Here is an 18,499-nt window from a genome sequence, read left to right as displayed (position 1 = left end):
GGTCTTTGTCGCGGCATACCCGGTGAAGGTCTCCGTGGATACCGTTGTCGAGGACCTTGGCGGCCAGCTGGGTGTCAGTGAGCTGTGGCCGGAGGAACGGAGGCTGGACAACCACACCGTGAGGCTTCCTCTTCCTCCCCAGGTACCTGACGAAGACCACATCGGATCACATTATTAAAAGGACAAGGAGGAAGAGGAGGAGAGTGAGGGTACCCGATGGAGAGGGACAGGAGGGAGAAAGGGCAGTAAGAGAAGGAACGGACGAGGGAGAGCAAGAAGCACATGAGGATGAAGAAGACCCATAGAGATAGACAGAGGCCTCATCTTTGTATCTGTGCCAATATGGCGCCTGTGACAGCATCTCCATTTAAAAGTAGTCACGTTTTTTTATTCTGTGTTTGAAAAAGAAAGCGTAAAGATAATATTGGTGATTTATCGCCACCTGAACCAACTCGTGTCATTCAGTTATGGTGGCCACTAGATGGCAGTGTTCTAGCTTAAACCCATTTCCAACCAAAGGCAACCCAATTTGAAAAAGACAATGCTCTGGTCATTGGCTGATTGCTCCCAACCCATAGGAAATCCCACCCAGTTGACTACCATAAAAAGTCGGAAGCCCTCAATGGAAATGTCCATGCTAAAACGGGTTGTATCCATCTAGAGTCCTCTATACAACTCTATGAGGACCCACTCTCGGTCATCAATCAAATCCCTAATAGCATGCAGGGATGACTGCAGCTCAATACACTGTTTGACCTGATCGTAATGCAACCAGATGTACACTATTAGCATACTGTAAATCCATAGACAACGATGAGACAGAGGGAGAGAGACCTGGGGGCTTGGGAGCTGCAGAGCACGTGAGAAACGTTCTTCCAACAGCCATTAGTGAAAGGGTTCACTCCTCCCCTGAACTTCCCCGTCACCTGAGGGAGAGAGAGAGGGAAAGACGGAGAGAGAGACAGGGGGGGAGAGGGAGAGAAAGAGACAGGGGGGAGGGGGAGAGAAAGGAGAGAGAAAGAGACAGGAGGGAGCGAGAAAGAGACAAGAGGGAGAGAGAAAGAGACAAGAGGGAGAGAGAAAGAGACAGGAGGGAGAGAGAAAGAGACAAGAGGGAGAGAGAAAGAGACAAGAGGGAGAGAGAAAGAGACAATATGGAGAAAGAAAGAGACAATATGGAGAAAGAAAGAGACAATATGGAGAAAGAAAGAGACAATATGGAGAAAGAAAGAGACAAGAGGGAGCGAGAAAGAGACAAGAGGGAGAAAGAAAGAGAGGAGGGGGAGAAAGAGAGAATGAGAAGAGGGGGAGAGAATGACAGAAGATTAAAAAAATTGGTTATTCATTTTCCTCAAGACATCATCCGTTCATCAACACAACCTATTTAAAGTGTAAACATCAAACATGGAGCGTCAAGCCCCAAATAAAAATGGAGGATAAATAGAGGGAGGGAGGGATGAGGAGGACAGAGGATTATTCTCTCTCCTCGATGAGATTATGACCTGTACATGTGCATTCAGGGGAGGGATGGGGAGACAGGGACGGAGGGAGACGGGGACGGAGGGAGACAGAAACGGAGGGAGACAGGGACGCAGGGAAACAGGGATGAGGGAGACAGGGATGAGGGAGACAGGGATGGAGGGAGGGGTAGCGGGGTCACATTCTGGAGGATTATCATGGGGCCGTTGTAGAGATGAAATGTTTTGGGCCTTTAAGAACAACGTCAACACAAACGCACACCAACGGTTCACTTCTCAGACAACAACAAAAGAGGTACGCGACAGGAAAAAGGCGACAGATAAGAGGGTGTGACGGTTCGGGATGGGTTGGGCGGAGTGTTGGATCTGACGCAAACAAGGGGTCTAGATGTCTCTTCAAGGAGAATGGGCATGAATAAGGCAACAACGCCTGATCTGTAAGCACCCGTTGTGTCCCGTGTACATGACAAATAAACGTTGATTTTGATTTGACCTCGGTCTCCGTTTTCCCAGGGGATGAGAATCTCTCTCACTATTTCTGTGATGACAGCTAATCTTTGCAATTGCAGGGTCAATTCTAGTCCAGGGGGCTGCCAGATTTGGGTCCAGCCTCTTGGCAATTAAGACACTTTGAAAAAAGACATACCGGTGTGTGTGTGTGTTATACCTGTTAGTTGGTGGTTTGTCCCCGGTGTGTGTGTGTGTGTTATACCTGTTAGTCGGTGGTTTGTCCCTGGTGTGTGTGTGTGTGTTATACCTGTTAGTTGGTGGTTTGTCCCTGGTGTGTGTGTGTGTGTTATACCTGTTAGTTGGCGGTTTGTCCCCGGTGTGTGTGTGTGTTATACCTGTTAGTTGGCGGTTTGTCCCCGGTGTGTGTGTGTGTGTTATACCTGTTAGTTGGCGGTTTGTCCCCGGTGTGTGTGTGTGTGTTATACCTGCTCGTTGGTGGTTTGTCCCCGGTGTGTGTGTGTGTTATACCTGTTAGTTGGTGGTTTGTCCCTGGTGTGTGTGTGTGTGTTATACCTGTTAGTTGGCGGTTTGTCCCCGGTGTGTGTGTGTGTGTTATACCTGCTCGTTGGTGGTTTGTCCCCGGTGTGTGTGTGTGTTATACCTGTTAGTTGGTGGTTTGTCCCCGGTGTGTGTGTGTGTGTTATACCTGTTAGTCGGTGGTTTGTCCCTGGTGTGTGTGTTATACCTGTTAGTTGGCGGTTTGTCCCCGGTGTGTGTGTGTGTGTTATACCTGTTAGTCGGTGGTTTGTCCCTGGTGTGTGTGTGTGTGTTATACCTGTTAGTTGGCGGTTTATCCCCGGTGTGTGTGTGTGTGTTATACCTGCTCGTTGGTGGTTTGTCCCCGGTGTGTGTGTGTGTTATACCTGTTAGTTGGTGGTTTGTCCCCGGTGTGTGTGTGTGTGTTATACCTGCTCGTTGGTGGTTTGTCCCTGGTGTGTGTGTGTGTGTTATACCTGTTAGTTGGTGGTTTGTCCCCGGTGTGTGTGTGTGTTATTCCTGTTAGTTGGTGGTTTGTCCCCGGTGTGTGTGTGTGTGTTATTCCTGTTAGTTGGTGGTTTGTCCCCGGTGTGTGTGTGTGTTATACCTGCTCGTTGGTGGTTCTCCCGCGGGCCACCAGTACCATGTGGAAGCCAGTGAGACCAGCCACCGGGATGAAGAAGAGACCAGCCACACACATCACTGCCATACTGAGAGACCAGGGGTTAAGGAGGGAACAGAGACGTCTGAACCGAGACACCAAATAACACACTCACAGGGCGCGTCGCAAATGGCACTCTATTCCTTACACAGTACACTACTTTTTGACCAGGGCTCATCTCAGGCATAGACTTCCGAAAATGTGCTGAAAATGAAATACTCAGGAGATGCACATCATCCGACAGATGGACACCCAGTAATCTACCGCCCCAAATACACACACACTAACCAACCTATACATCCAACCACACACACTCACAACCCCCCCCCCCCCCAAAAAAACACACACATGAACCAACTTATACATCCAACCACACACACTCACAACACACCCCCCCCCCCCCAAAAAAACACACACATGAACCAACCTATACATTCAACCACACACACTCACAACACCCCCCCCCCGAAAAAAACACACACATGAACCAACTTATACATCCAACCACACACACTCACAACCCCCCCCCCCCTCCCCAAAAACACACACATGAACCAACTTATACATCCAACCACACACACTCTCACAACAACCCCCCACCCCAAAACACACACACACTAACCCTAACACCCTGTGTACAGGATACGTGACGGCAGAGTGGACCCTGTCCAGCTGCTGTGTGTGGTAGAGGACGTATAGCAGGCCGAAGCCAAACACTCCCGTGATGTGGACCGTCAGCGACAGCAGGAAGAGGAAGAAGTGACGGTAGTTCCTCCGGCCGATACAGTTGTTCACCCACGGGCAGTGGTGGTCAAAGTCCTGGAGCAGGAGCAAAGGGCGAGTTAGAGCCATTTGTACAAAGTTAAAAGGGACAGTGTGAGACTTTGTGTGTCCTGTTTATGTAAAACACTGACAGTAGGGTCCGGTACGCGTGTTGCACTTCCACTTGGATAGGACGAGAGCTTTACGCAAGAGAGCCCAACTCTTTGTTTCTCGGGCGCGCCCCCCCCCCCTCCCCCGCCTCTCTGGTCCCATAGGATAGTGGAGGCTATTATATTGACCTTAGAAAACAGTGGGCTGAATCCCTGGGGAGGGGGCTGAGGGCTCATTCCACCATAGGTTTGTTCAAAGGCATCTGTTAAGAGCTGGGCTCTCCAACCCTGGAGAACTACCTTCCTGTAGGGTTTCACTCCAACTAACCTGATTTAACTTATCACCCAGGTACTTAATCAAATCCGGTTGAGTTGGAGTGAACAGCTACAGGACGATAGCTCTCCCGGGAACAGGGTTGGAGAGCTCTGCTTTAGAGGATACGTGACGCCGTCCGGCTGTATGTTGATGTGAGACGGTGTGTGTGTGCGTACCTCCACACAGTTGTCACACACGGAGCAGTGTGAGCAGCGGGGCGGTCTGTAGAAGCGGCAGGTGGAACACCATTTCATCCTGACCTGGATGCCTCGGATCTCAACTGTCTTATAGAGCGGAGCGCGGAAATCATCCTCCTTGTCCTCATCCTCATCCGCTGGAGAACCACAAACACTGTTAATAAAGTAGCATGAACACCCCCCTTACTAGATCAGCACGAAAACCCCCCCCCCTTACTAGATCAGCACGAAACCCCCCCCCCCTTACTAGATCACCACGAACACCCCCCCCTTACTAGATCACCACGAACACCCCCCCCGCCCCTTACCAGATCACCACGAAAACCCCCCCCCCTTACTAGATCAGCACGAAACCCCCCCCCTTACTAGATCACCACGAACACCCCCCCCCGCCCCTTACCAGATCACCACGAACACCCCCCCCTTACTAGATCACCACGAACACCCCCCCCTCCCTTACTAGATCAGCACGAACACTCCCCCCCTTACTAGATCACCACGAACACCCCCCCCTCCCTTACTAGATCAGCACGAACACCCTCCCCTTACTAGATCACCACGAACATCCCCCCATCCCTTACTAGATCACCACGAACACCCCCCCCCTTACCAGATCACCACGAACACCCCCCCCCTTACTAGATCACCACAAACACCCTCCCCTTACTAGATCACCATGAACACCCCCCCCCCTTACCAGATCACCACGAACACCCCCCCCCCCTTACTAGATCACCACGAACACCCCCCCTTACTAGATTACCACGAACACCCCCCCCTTACTAGATCACCACGAACACCCCCCCCCTTACTAGATCACCACGAACACCCCCCCCCTTACTATATCACCACGAACACCCCCCCCCCTTACTAGATCACCACGAACACCCTCCCCCTTACTAGATCACCACGAACACCCTCCCCCTTACTAGATCACCACGAACACCCCCCCCCCTTACTAGATCACCACGAACAACCCCCCCCCTTACTAGATCACCACGAACACCCCCCCCCCCCTTACTAGATCACCACGAACACCCCCCCTTACTAGATCACCACGAACACCCCCCCCCTTACTAGATCACCACGAACACCCCCCCCCTTACTAGATCACCACGAACACCCCCCCCTTACCAGATCACCACGAACACCCAACCCTTACTAGATCACCACGAACACCCCCCCCTTACCAGATCACCACGAACACCCAACCCTTACTAGATCACCACGAACACCCCCCCCCCCTTACTAGATCAGCATGAACACCCCCCCCCCCTTACTAGATCACCACGAACACCCCCCCTTACTAGATCAGCATGAAAACCCAACCCTTACTAGATCACCACGAACACCCAACCCTTACCAGATCAGCACGAACATCCCCCCCTTACCAGATCAGCACGAACATCCCCCCTTACCAGATCACCACGAACACCCCCCCCTTACTAGATCACCACGAACCCACCCCCCTTACCAGATCACCACGAACCCACCCCCCTTACCAGATCACCACGAACACCCCCCCCCCCCCCCCCCTTACCAGATCAGCACGAACACCCCCCCCCTACCAGATCACCACGAACACCCAACCCCCCCCCCCCTTACCAGATCAGCACGAACACCCAACCCTTACTAGATCAGCATGAACACCCCCCCCTTACTAGATCAGCACGAACACCCCCCCCTTACTAGATCAGCATGAACACCCCCCCTTACTAGATCACCATGAACACCCCCCCGCCCTTACTAGATCACCATGAACACCCCCCCTCCCTTACCAGATCACCATGAACACCCCCCCCCCCTTACTAGATCACCACGAACCCCCCCCCCCCTTACTAGATCACCACGAACACCCCCCCCTTACTAGATCACCACGAACACCCCCCCCTCACTAGATCACCACGAACACCCCCCCCCTCACTAGATCACCACGAACACCCCCCCCTCCCTTACTAGATCACCATGAACCCCCCCCACTAGATCACCATGAACACCCCCCCCTTACCAGATCACCATGAACACCCCCCCCTTACTAGATCACCACGAACACCCCCCCCCTTACTAGATCACCACGAACACCCCCCCCTTACTAGATCACCACGAACACCCCCCCTTACTAGATTACCACGAACACCCCCCCCCTTACTAGATCAGCACGAACACCCCCCCATACTAGATCACCACGAACACCCCCCCTTACTAGATCACCACGAACACCCCCCCCCCCCTTACTAGATCACCACGAACACCCCCCCCCCCCTTACTAGATCACCACGAACACCCCCCCCCCTCACTAGATCACCACGAACACCCCCCCCCCTTACTAGATCACCACGAACACCCCCCCCCTTACTAGATCACCACGAACACCCCCCCCCTTACTAGATCACCACGAACACCCCCCCCCTTACTAGATCACCACGAACACCCCCCCCCCTTACTAGATCACCACGAACACCCCCCCCTTACTAGATCACCACGAACACACCCCCCTTACTAGATCAGTACGAACACCCCCCCCCTTACTAGATCACCACGAACACCCCCCCTTACTAGATCACCACGAACACCCCCCCTTACTAGATCACCACGAACACCCCCCCCTTACTAGATCACCACGAACACACCCCCCTTACTAGATCAGTACGAACACCCCCCCCCTTACTAGATCACCACGAACACCCCCCCCCTTACTAGATCACCACGAACACCCCCCCCCTTACTAGATCACCACGAACACCCCCCCCTTACTAGATTACCACGAACACCCCCCCCTTACCAGATTACCACGAACACCCCCCCCTTACTAGATCAGTACGAACACCCCCCCCCTTACTAGATCACCACGAACACCCCCCCCTTACTAGATCACCACGAACACCCCCCCTTACTAGATCACCACGAACACCCCCCCTTACTAGATCACCACGAACACCCCCCCCTTACTAGATTACCACGAACACCCCCCCTTACCAGATCAGCACGAACACACCCCTCCCTTACTAGATCAGCACGAACACCCCCCCCCACTAGATCAGCATGAACACCCCCCCCTCCCTTACTAGATCAGCACGAACACCCCCCCCTCCCTTACTAGATCAGCACGAACACACGCTCTCCCTTACTAGATCAGCACGAACACACGCTCTCCCTTACTAGATCAGCACGAACACCCCCCCCTCCCTTACTAGATCAGCATGAACACACCCCCCTCCCTTACTAGATCAGCACGAACACACGCTCTCCCTTACTAGATCAGCATGAACACACGCTCTCCCTTACTAGATCAGCATGAACACACGCTCTCCCTTACTAGATCAGCACGAACACACGCTCTCCCTTACTAGATCAGCATGAACACACGCTCTCCCTTACTAGATCAGCATGAACACACGCTCTCCCTTACTAGATCAGCACGAACACACGCTCTCCCTTACTAGATCAGCATGAACACACGCTCTCCCTTACTAGATCAGCATGAACACACGCTCTCCCTTACTAGATCAGCACGAACACACGCTCTCCCTTACTAGATCAGCATGAACACCCCCCCCTCCCTTACTAGATCAGCACGAACACACGCTCTCCCTTACTAGATCAGCACGAACACACGCTCTCCCTTACTAGATCAGCACGAACACCCCCCCCTCCCTTACTAGATCAGCACGAACACCCCCCCTCCCTTACTAGATCAGCACGAACACACGCTCTCCCTTACTAGATCAGCATGAACACACGCTCTCCCTTACTAGATCAGCATGAACACACGCTCTCCCTTACTAGATCAGCACGAACACCCCCCCCTCCCTTACTAGATCAGCACGAACACACGCTCTCCCTTACTAGATCAGCATGAACACATGCTCTCCCTTACTAGATCAGCATGAACACACGCTCTCCCTTACTAGATCAGCACGAACACCCCCCCCTCCCTTACTAGATCAGCACGAACACCCCCCCCTCCCTTACTAGATCAGCACGAACACCCCCCCCTCCCTTACTAGATCAGCACGAACACACGCCCTCCCTTACTAGATCAGCACGAACACCCCCCCCTCCCTTACTAGATCAGCACGAACACACGCTCTCCCTTACTAGATCAGCACGAACACCCCCCCCTCCCTTACTAGATCAGCACGAACACCCCCCCCTCCCTTACTAGATCAGCACGAACACCCCCCCCTCCCTTACTAGATCAGCACGAACACCCCCCCCTCCCTTACTAGATCAGCACGAACACCCCCCCCTCCCTTACTAGATCAGCACGAACACCCCCCCCTCCCTTACTAGATCAGCACGAACACCCCCCCCTCCCTTACTAGATCAGCACGAACACACGCCCTCCCTTACTAGATCAGCACGAACACCCCCCCCTCCCTTACTAGATCAGCACGAACACCCCCCCCTCCCTTACTAGATCAGCACGAACACACGCTCTCCCTTACTAGATCAGCACGAACACCCCCCCCTCCCTTACTAGATCAGCACGAACACCCCCCCCTCCCTTACTAGATCAGCACGAACACCCCCCCCCTCCCTTACTAGATCAGCACGAACACCCCCCCCTCCCTTACTAGATCAGCACGAACACACGCCCTCCCTTACTAGATCAGCACGAACACCCCCCCCTCCCTTACTAGATCAGCATGAACACCCCCCCCTCCCTTACTAGATCAGCACGAACACACGCCCTCCCTTACTAGATCAGCACGAACACCCCCCCCTCCCTTACTAGATCAGCATGAACACCCCCCCCTCCCTTACTAGATCAGCATGAACACCCCCCCCTCCCTTACTAGATCAGCATGAACACCCCCCCCTCCCTTACTAGATCAGCACGAACACCCCCCCCTCCCTTACTAGATCAGCACGAACACCCCCCCCTCCCTTACTAGATCAGCACGAACACCCCCCCCTCCCTTACTAGATCAGCACGAACACCCCCCCCTCCCTTACTAGATCAGCACGAACACCCCCCCCTCCCTTACTAGATCAGCATGAACACCCCCCCCTCCCTTACTAGATCAGCACGAACACCCCCCCCTCCCTTACTAGATCAGCATGAACACACGCTCTCCCTTACTAGATCAGCATGAACACACGCTCTCCCTTACTAGATCAGCACGAACACACGCTCTCCCTGACTAGATCAGCACGAACACCCCCCCCCTCCCTTACTAGATCAGCATGAACACACGCTCTCCCTTACTAGATCAGCATAAACACACGCTCTCCCTTACTAGATCAGCACGAACACACGCCCTCCCTTACTAGATCAGCACGAACACACGCTCTCCCTTACTAGATCAGCATGAACACACGCTCTCCCTTACTAGATCAGCACGAACACCCCCCCCTCCCTTACTAGATCAGCACGAACACCCCCCCCCTCCCTTACTAGATCAGCACGAACACCCCCCCCTCCCTTACTAGATCAGCACGAACACACGCTCTCCCTTACTAGATCAGCATGAACACACGCTCTCCCTTACTAGATCAGCATGAACACCCCCCCCTCCCTTACTAGATCAGCACGAACACCCCCCCCTCCCTTACTAGATCAGCACGAACACACGCTCTCCCTTACTAGATCAGCATGAACACACGCTCTCCCTTACTAGATCAGCATGAACACCCCCCCCTCCCTTACTAGATCAGCACGAACACCCCCCCCTCCCTTACTAGATCAGCATGAACACCCCCCCCTCCCTTACTAGATCAGCACGAACACACGCTCTCCCTTACTAGATCAGCACGAACACCCCCCCCTCCCTTACTAGATCAGCACGAACACACGCTCTCCCTTACTAGATCAGCATGAACACACGCTCTCCCTTACTAGATCAGCATGAACACCCCCCCCTCCCTTACTAGATCAGCACGAACACCCCCCCCTCCCTTACTAGATCAGCACGAACACCCCCCCCTCCCTTACTAGATCAGCACGAACACACGCTCTCCCTTACTAGATCAGCATGAACACACGCTCTCCCTTACTAGATCAGCATGAACACCCCCCCCTCCCTTACTAGATCAGCACGAACACCCCCCCCTCCCTTACTAGATCAGCACGAACACACGCTCTCCCTTACTAGATCAGCATGAACACACGCTCTCCCTTACTAGATCAGCACGAACACCCCCCCCTCCCTTACTAGATCAGCACGAACACACGCTCTCCCTTACTAGATCAGCACGAACACCCCCCCCTCCCTTACTAGATCAGCATGAACACACGCTCTCCCTTACTAGATCAGCATGAACACCCCCCCCCTCCCTTACTAGATCAGCACGAACACCCCCCCCTCCCTTACTAGATCAGCACGAACACACGCCCTCCCTTACTAGATCAGCACGAACACCCCCCCCCTCCCTTACTAGATCAGCACGAACACCCCCCCCTCCCTTACTAGATCAGCACGAACACACGCTCTCCCTTACTAGATCAGCATGAACACCCCCCCCCTCCCTTACTAGATCAGCATGAACACCCCCCCTCCCTTACTAGATCAGCACGAACACCCCCCCCTCCCTTACTAGATCAGCATGAACACCCCCCCCTCCCTTACTAGATCAGCACGAACACCCCCCCCTCCCTTACTAGATCAGCATGAACACCCCCCCCTCCCTTACTAGATCAGCATGAACACCCCCCCCTCCCTTACTAGATCAGCACGAACACACGCTCTCCCTTACTAGATCAGCACGAACACCCCCCCCTCCCTTACTAGATCAGCATGAACACACGCTCTCCCTTACTAGATCAGCACGAACACACGCTCTCCCTTACTAGATCAGCATGAACACACGCTCTCCCTTACTAGATCAGCATGAACACCCCCCCCTCCCTTACTAGATCAGCATGAACACCCCCCCCTCCCTTACTAGATCAGCATGAACACCCCCCCCTCCCTTACTAGATCAGCACGAACACACGCTCTCCCTTACTAGATCAGCACGAACACCCCCCCCTCCCTTACTAGATCAGCATGAACACCCCCCCCTCCCTTACTAGATCAGCACGAACACCTCCCCCTCCCTTACTAGATCAGCATGAACACACGCTCTCCCTTACTAGATCAGCATGAACACCCCCCCCTCCCTTACTAGATCAGCATGAACACCCCCCCCTCCCTTACTAGATCAGCACGAACACCCCCCCCTCCCTTACTAGATCAGCACGAACACACGCTCTCCCTTACTAGATCAGCACGAACACCCCCCCCTCCCTTACTAGATCAGCATGAACACACGCTCTCCCTTACTAGATCAGCACGAACACACGCTCTCCCTTACTAGATCAGCACGAACACACGCTCTCCCTTACTAGATCAGCATGAACACACGCTCTCCCTTACTAGATCAGCATGAACACACGCTCTCCCTTACTAGATCAGCATGAACACACGCTCTCCCTTACTAGATCAGCATGAACACACGCTCTCCCTTACTAGATCAGCACGAACACACGCTCTCCCTTACTAGATCAGCATGAACACACGCTCTCCCTTACTAGATCAGCACGAACACCCCCCCCTCCCTTACTAGATCAGCATGAACACCCCCCCCTCCCTTACTAGATCAGCACGAACACCCCCCCCTCCCTTACTAGATCAGCATGAACACCCCCCCCTCCCTTACTAGATCAGCACGAACACACGCTCTCCCTTACTAGATCAGCACGAACACCCCCCCCTCCCTTACTAGATCAGCATGAACACCCCCCCCTCCCTTACTAGATCAGCACGAACACACGCTCTCCCTTACTAGATCAGCATGAACACACGCTCTCCCTTACTAGATCAGCATGAACACCCCCCCCTCCCTTACTAGATCAGCACGAACACCCCCCCCTCCCTTACTAGATCAGCACGAACACCCCCCCCTCCCTTACTAGATCAGCACGAACACACGCTCTCCCTTACTAGATCAGCATGAACACCCCCCCCTCCCTTACTAGATCAGCACGAACACCCCCCCCTCCCTTACTAGATCAGCACGAACACCCCCCCCTCCCTTACTAGATCAGCACGAACACACGCTCTCCCTTACTAGATCAGCACAAACAACCCCCCCTCCCTTACTAGATCAGCACGAACACACGCTCTCCCTTACTAGATCAGCACGAACACACGCTCTCCCTTACTAGATCAGCACGAACACCCCCCCCTCCCTTACTAGATCAGCACGAACACCCCCCCCTCCCTTACTAGATCAGCACGAACACCCCCCCCTCCCTTACTAGATCAGCACGAACACCCCCCCCTCCCTTACTAGATCAGCACGAACACCCCCCCCTCCCTTACTAGATCAGCACGAACACCCCCCCTCCCTTACTAGATCAGCACGAACACCCCCCCCTCCCTTACTAGATCAGCACGAACACACGCCCTCCCTTACTAGATCAGCACGAACACACGCTCTCCCTTACTAGATCAGCATGAACACCCCCCCCTCCCTTACTAGATCAGCACGAACACACGCCCTCCCTTACTAGATCAGCACGAACACACGCCCTCCCTTACTAGATCAGCACGAACACACGCTCTCCCTTACTAGATCAGCATGAACACCCCCCCCTCCCTTACTAGATCAGCACGAACACACGCCCTCCCTTACTAGATCAGCACGAACACACGCTCTCCCTTACTAGATCAGCACGAACACACGCTCTCCCTTACTAGATCAGCACGAACACACGCCCTCCCTTACTAGATCAGCACGAACACACGCCCTCCCTTACTAGATCAGCACGAACACACGCTCTCCCTTACTAGATCAGCACGAACACACCCCCTCCCTTACTAGATCAGCACGAACACACGCTCTCCCTTACTAGATCAGCACGAACACACGCTCTCCCTTACTAGATCAGCATGAACACACGCTCTCCCTTACTAGATCAGCACGAACACACGCTCTCCCTTACTAGATCAGCACGAACACACGCTCTCCCTTACTAGATCAGCATGAACACACGCTCTCCCTTACTAGATCAGCATGAACACACGCTCTCCCTTACTAGATCAGCACGAACACACGCTCTCCCTTACTAGATCAGCACGAACACACGCTCTCCCTTACTAGATCAGCACGAACACACGCTCTCCCTTACTAGATCAGCATGAACACCCCCCCCTCCCTTACTAGATCAGCACGAACACACGCTCTCCCTTACTAGATCAGCACGAACACACGCTCTCCCTTACTAGATCAGCACGAACACCCCCCCCTCCCTTACTAGATCAGCATGAACACCCCCCCCTCCCTTACTAGATCAGCACGAACACCCCCCCCTCCCTTACTAGATCAGCATGAACACCCCCCCCTCCCTTACTAGATCAGCACGAACACACGCTCTCCCTTACTAGATCAGCATGAACACCCCCCCCTCCCTTACTAGATCAGCACGAACACACGCTCTCCCTTACTAGATCAGCATGAACACCCCCCCCTCCCTTACTAGATCAGCACGAACACCCCCCCCTCCCTTACTAGATCAGCACGAACACACGCTCTCCCTTACTAGATCAGCATGAACACCCCCCCCTCCCTTACTAGATCAGCACGAACACACGCCCTCCCTTACTAGATCAGCACGAACACCCCCCCCTCCCTTACTAGATCAGCACGAACACACGCTCTCCCTTACTAGATCAGCATGAACACCCCCCCCTCCCTTACTAGATCAGCACGAACACACGCCCTCCCTTACTAGATCAGCACGAACACCCCCCCCTCCCTTACTAGATCAGCACGAACACCCCCCCCTCCCTTACTAGATCAGCACGAACACACGCTCTCCCTTACTAGATCAGCACGAACACCCCCCCCTCCCTTACTAGATCAGCACGAACACACGCCCTCCCTTACTAGATCAGCACGAACACCCCCCCCTCCCTTACTAGATCAGCACGAACACCCCCCCCTCCCTTACTAGATCAGCACGAACACCCCCCCCTCCCTTACTAGATCAGCACGAACACCCCCCCCTCCCTTACTAGATCAGCACGAACACACGCTCTCCCTTACTAGATCAGCACGAACACACGCTCTCCCTTACTAGATCAGCACGAACACACGCTCTCCCTTACTAGATCAGCATGAACACACACACACAACTACACAGCATAGGCAGTAGACAGTCATACAGGGTGTTTGCAGGGAGCATGAGATGTTGTTATACATCTGTGCAACACACACACCTCTGGGGAAGATGCCCGGGTCCATGAAAGTGGCCATGCAGAAGTTGGCCAGGACGAACAGGAAGACGACACCGTTGTAGATCGGCACGACAACCGAGAACTGCTCCGACAGCCATGGGCACCTGAAAGAGAGACGGAGGGAGAAAAAGAGAGGGGAATTAAGTTAGATCAATTGTCTTTATTCATAACAAGAAGCACAGCAGAGCCCCGTTGCCTCTGAACACCTTAATAAAGGAAGGAATATCACAGCAGTGTTGTTGACAGTAAGCTCCATCTACGAATTTGAGAGTGGTTACATTTGTCCTGCCCCATCTTTCAGCTTTATAGCAAACCAAGTGGAAGGGCTGCCATTTTGTAGTGTTTTTTATTTATTTTATGAAAACATTTTAACAAAGGAGTGGGCCTTTAGAAGTGTTTTTGACAGGGAGGGCAGTGGCACTACAGGAGCAAAATTGTCAACAGTATCTGTTTAGGAAGAGCGTATCTCTCATGTTGCATAGACAACGAGCCAACACCCTGAAACACAGGGAGAGAGAGACAGAGAGAGAAAGATTGTGAGAGCGAGGAAGAGAGAGTAGGAGAGAGGTAGTTCATGCTAGGTTTAGCCAAGATTGCGCATTTGTCTAGTGAATAAAGCACTTTCTGATTAACTTCAACAGAGTTGAGCAAATTCAGAGGAAGACGGATTGCAAAAAAGAACGAGAGTTAAAAAGAGAGAGAGAGAATGACAGCTCTTTATTAATAGTGACAGATGCTGGCCTATTTTCCCTCTATTCCAGCATGGTGGTGGTTGTTGTAATCTGGAGTAGAGCTATGAACTGACAGGACACGACCTCCACCTGCCTGATGACCTCACGACGTTGATCTGTCCTGTCTATCCTACTCTGCACTACTACTGTCACACACTCAACTGTGTGTGAGTATGAAAGAAAGAAAGAGAGAGCGAGCTGAGGAGCACGTTGAGTAGAGACAGAGCTCTGGTGAGCAGGTTCAGTAGAGAGAGAGAGAGAGAGAGAGAATGAGCATGTCGAGTAGGGAGAGAGCTGAGGAGCATGTCGAGTAGAGAGAGAGCTGAGGAGCATGTCGAGTAGAGAGAGAGCTGAAGAGCATGTCGAGTAGGGAGAGAGCTGAGGAGCATGTCGAGTAGGGAGAGAGCTGAGGAGCATGTCGAGTAGAGAGAGAGCTGAGGAGCATGTCGAGTAGAGAGAGAGCTGAGGAGCATGTCGAGTAGAGAGAGAGCTGAGGAGCATGTCGAGTAGAGAGAGAGCTGAGGAGCATGTCGAGTAGAGAGAGAGCTGAGGAGCATGTCGAGTAGAGAGAGAGCTGAGGAGCATGTCGAGTAGAGAGAGCTGAGGAGCATGTCGAGTAGAGAGAGAGCTGAGGAGCATGTCGAGTAGAGAGAGAGCTGAGGAGCATGTCGAGTAGAGAGAGCTGAGGAGCATGTCGAGTAGAGAGAGCTGAGGAGCATGTCGAGTAGAGAGAGAGCTGAGGAGCATGTCGAGTAAAGAGAGAGCTGAGGAGCATGTCGAGTAGAGAGAGAGCTGAGGAGCATGTCGAGTAGAGAGAGAGCTGAGGAGCATGTCGAGTAGAGAGAGCTGAGGAGCATGTCGAGTAGAGAGAGAGCTGAGGAGCATGTTGAGTAGAGAGAGGAGTGTGTGTGAGTGTCAGGAGTATGTGTGTCTTTACGTCTGACGTTGCTCTGCTCTGTCCCATTGCCAGGGGTTGGCTGACTGTGCACTACTCAATAACTGTCACACTACAGGCAGGCGGTAGGGGACTGGTGTGTCCGAATTGATGTATGTGAGTGTGTCTTTCTAGAAAGGCAGAGAACTAACCAAGTGAGGGTGTGTGTGGGGATAAGTGTTTATGTAAAGGTGTGGGTGTGTTTGAGGAGACGGTCTTGTATGTGTGTGTGTGTGTGTGTGTGTGTGTGTGTGTGTGACTTGTGTGGGACGTGTACACGCCATGCATTTGAGCATCTGTGTATGACATGTGTATGAGTGTGTGACGTGTGTGTATATGACGTGTGTGCGCGTGTGACCTGGGGGGGGGGGCGGTTTGGTCGTACTCACGTGAAGCAGAAGAAGAGCGTGGTGGATCCCACCAGGAAGGCCGTCGCCGCCGACACGGGCACGTAGCGGGACGGGCGAAGTGGCCGGGACGGGGAGGCGGTGTGGGGGGGCGAGGGGAGGCCACCCGCACCCCCACTCTTACTGCTGCCCGGCATCACACAGGGGGAGAGGGGAGGGGGGCTATAATGCCTTTGATTACTCAGGAAAGGGGGGGGGGGGGGGGGGGGGGGGGGGGTAGAGGGGAGGGGGGTGGAATTACCCCACCCAGGGAGGGTGGGGATGAGGGGGTAGGGAGGATTTGTTTGGGGTGTGTGGATGGAGGGATTATAGATAAAGAGGGAGGGAGAGATGAAGAGAAAGAGCACAGAGAGAGAGAGAGCGAGGGATTGAAGGGGTTAGAGAGGGAGGTAGAGGAGTCCCCTTCTCAATCGGACCAGGACGAGAGAAGACCCACGTTTCTGCATGTTCACCGGAAAGAGGGGGATGAAAAGAAAGAAAGGGTAGATTGGCCCTCCCTAAACCGTGTGTTCATAAAACAACTCTGTCCCTTTGCGCGAAGTTGTTTGATGCCTATTCAACTTGACCTTTGGCCTTGTCTAAGAGGAGGTGGTAAGATAAGACGGAGGGTATTTGAAAGGAGGGGGTAAGACAGAGACAGAGGGGGGTATTTGATTGAGATGCACTCTGCTAGCCACTAGAGGCTTGAAGAGACTCCACGATAAGGCTTTTGTTTTGCTGCCCTCCGGACAACATAAAAGTAGACTGGAACATGAAGATAAACAGAGCCACTATTTAAAGACGTGTTCTCGTAAAATTGAGGCGTTGCCGCTCTATGCTCGAACTACTGGCTTCATATAGGAGGACGACAACAACTTCTGCTCAGTTGTGTGTCAATCTCAAGGCTGATACTTTTAAATTTGCTTGGTTTTTCTTAAGTCTTTAAAATGGTTCTTACAGTTGATTTGGGTCAATAGCTTGACATTTAAAAAAAAGAATATCAAGAAATGTGCGCGTGCGAGAGGTAAATAACTTAATTGAAGGCTTAGTAATTTTACGATACAAAAAAAAAAATTGTGCAAAAAAAAAAAAAAAAAAGCTGTGATATGGCTTGATTGTTTGGGCGTGGTATATAAAAATCTTGGACGCTCCCTTTTCAAAAGAAAATAAGTAGGATGTCCTAGTAAAGCGGTTTTAACTTTTAACATTTCTTCTTAATTTCATTACAATCTTACTCTCATCTAGTCCCCTAGACTCGTAAATGGTTTCAAAAACACAACTCAACTTTCGGGCGTCATAATGTCAGTTAGGTACAGAGGATGAGGCAGATCGCCTTGGTTGACCTGCTATACATTCCCTGTTCAATGAAATCCCGTATCAATAACTTCATATTTCAAAGATCTCTGGTCCAGTTCAATGACGTTGACCCAATAACCTTCTCCCCGTCCAGACTAAGATGACAGATTGTTTTGGACGCTCTGTCGACTGGTCGGTCTGTACACTACTCGGTCTGGGATGTAGAGCGACCGAGTATGGATTTGGTTCCGACACAGACTTTTTCAAAGGGTATGACGCGATTGAGAGGTAGAGATTGATTGCAAGGTTTTTGATTTGTCGCAGGTAAAAGACATAAAAAGGTCGCAACTTAATCGTTTATTTTTTTTTGCCTCGATAGAAAGGTAGGCTATGACTGTAGCTGGTCTAGTGTGTA

General features: G+C 52.6%; 1 protein-coding gene across 2 annotated transcripts in view; it reads right to left on the bottom strand.

The window, feature by feature from the left end:
- Window positions 1-18,499, bottom strand: part of zdhhc5a (zinc finger DHHC-type palmitoyltransferase 5a) — a 38,992-nt gene that overhangs the window by 8,032 nt on the left and 12,461 nt on the right. The window contains exons 1-7 of one of the 2 annotated variants that reach the window (XM_055909481.1): window positions 16,792-16,993; window positions 14,720-14,841; window positions 4,491-4,648; window positions 3,773-3,945; window positions 3,073-3,175; window positions 835-926; window positions 20-146 (exon numbers count right to left, since the gene is read on the bottom strand). In XM_055909481.1, the coding sequence (XP_055765456.1) occupies window positions 20-146; window positions 835-926; window positions 3,073-3,175; window positions 3,773-3,945; window positions 4,491-4,648; window positions 14,720-14,841; window positions 16,792-16,946 (930 nt within the window). In that variant the 5' untranslated portion in view covers window positions 16,947-16,993. Of the gene's footprint in view, window positions 1-19; window positions 147-834; window positions 927-3,072; window positions 3,176-3,772; window positions 3,946-4,490; window positions 4,649-14,719; window positions 14,842-16,791; window positions 16,994-18,499 lie in introns of those variants that run through there. The other variant, XM_055909482.1, reaches the window with a different exon arrangement.

The sequence above is a fragment of the Salvelinus fontinalis genome, chromosome 42 (assembly GCF_029448725.1).
Source record: "Salvelinus fontinalis isolate EN_2023a chromosome 42, ASM2944872v1, whole genome shotgun sequence".
Classification (NCBI taxonomy): Eukaryota; Metazoa; Chordata; class Actinopteri; order Salmoniformes; family Salmonidae; genus Salvelinus; species Salvelinus fontinalis.
The sequence above is the reverse complement of the archived record's forward strand: the minus strand, read 5'-3'. Positions and strand labels throughout refer to the sequence as shown.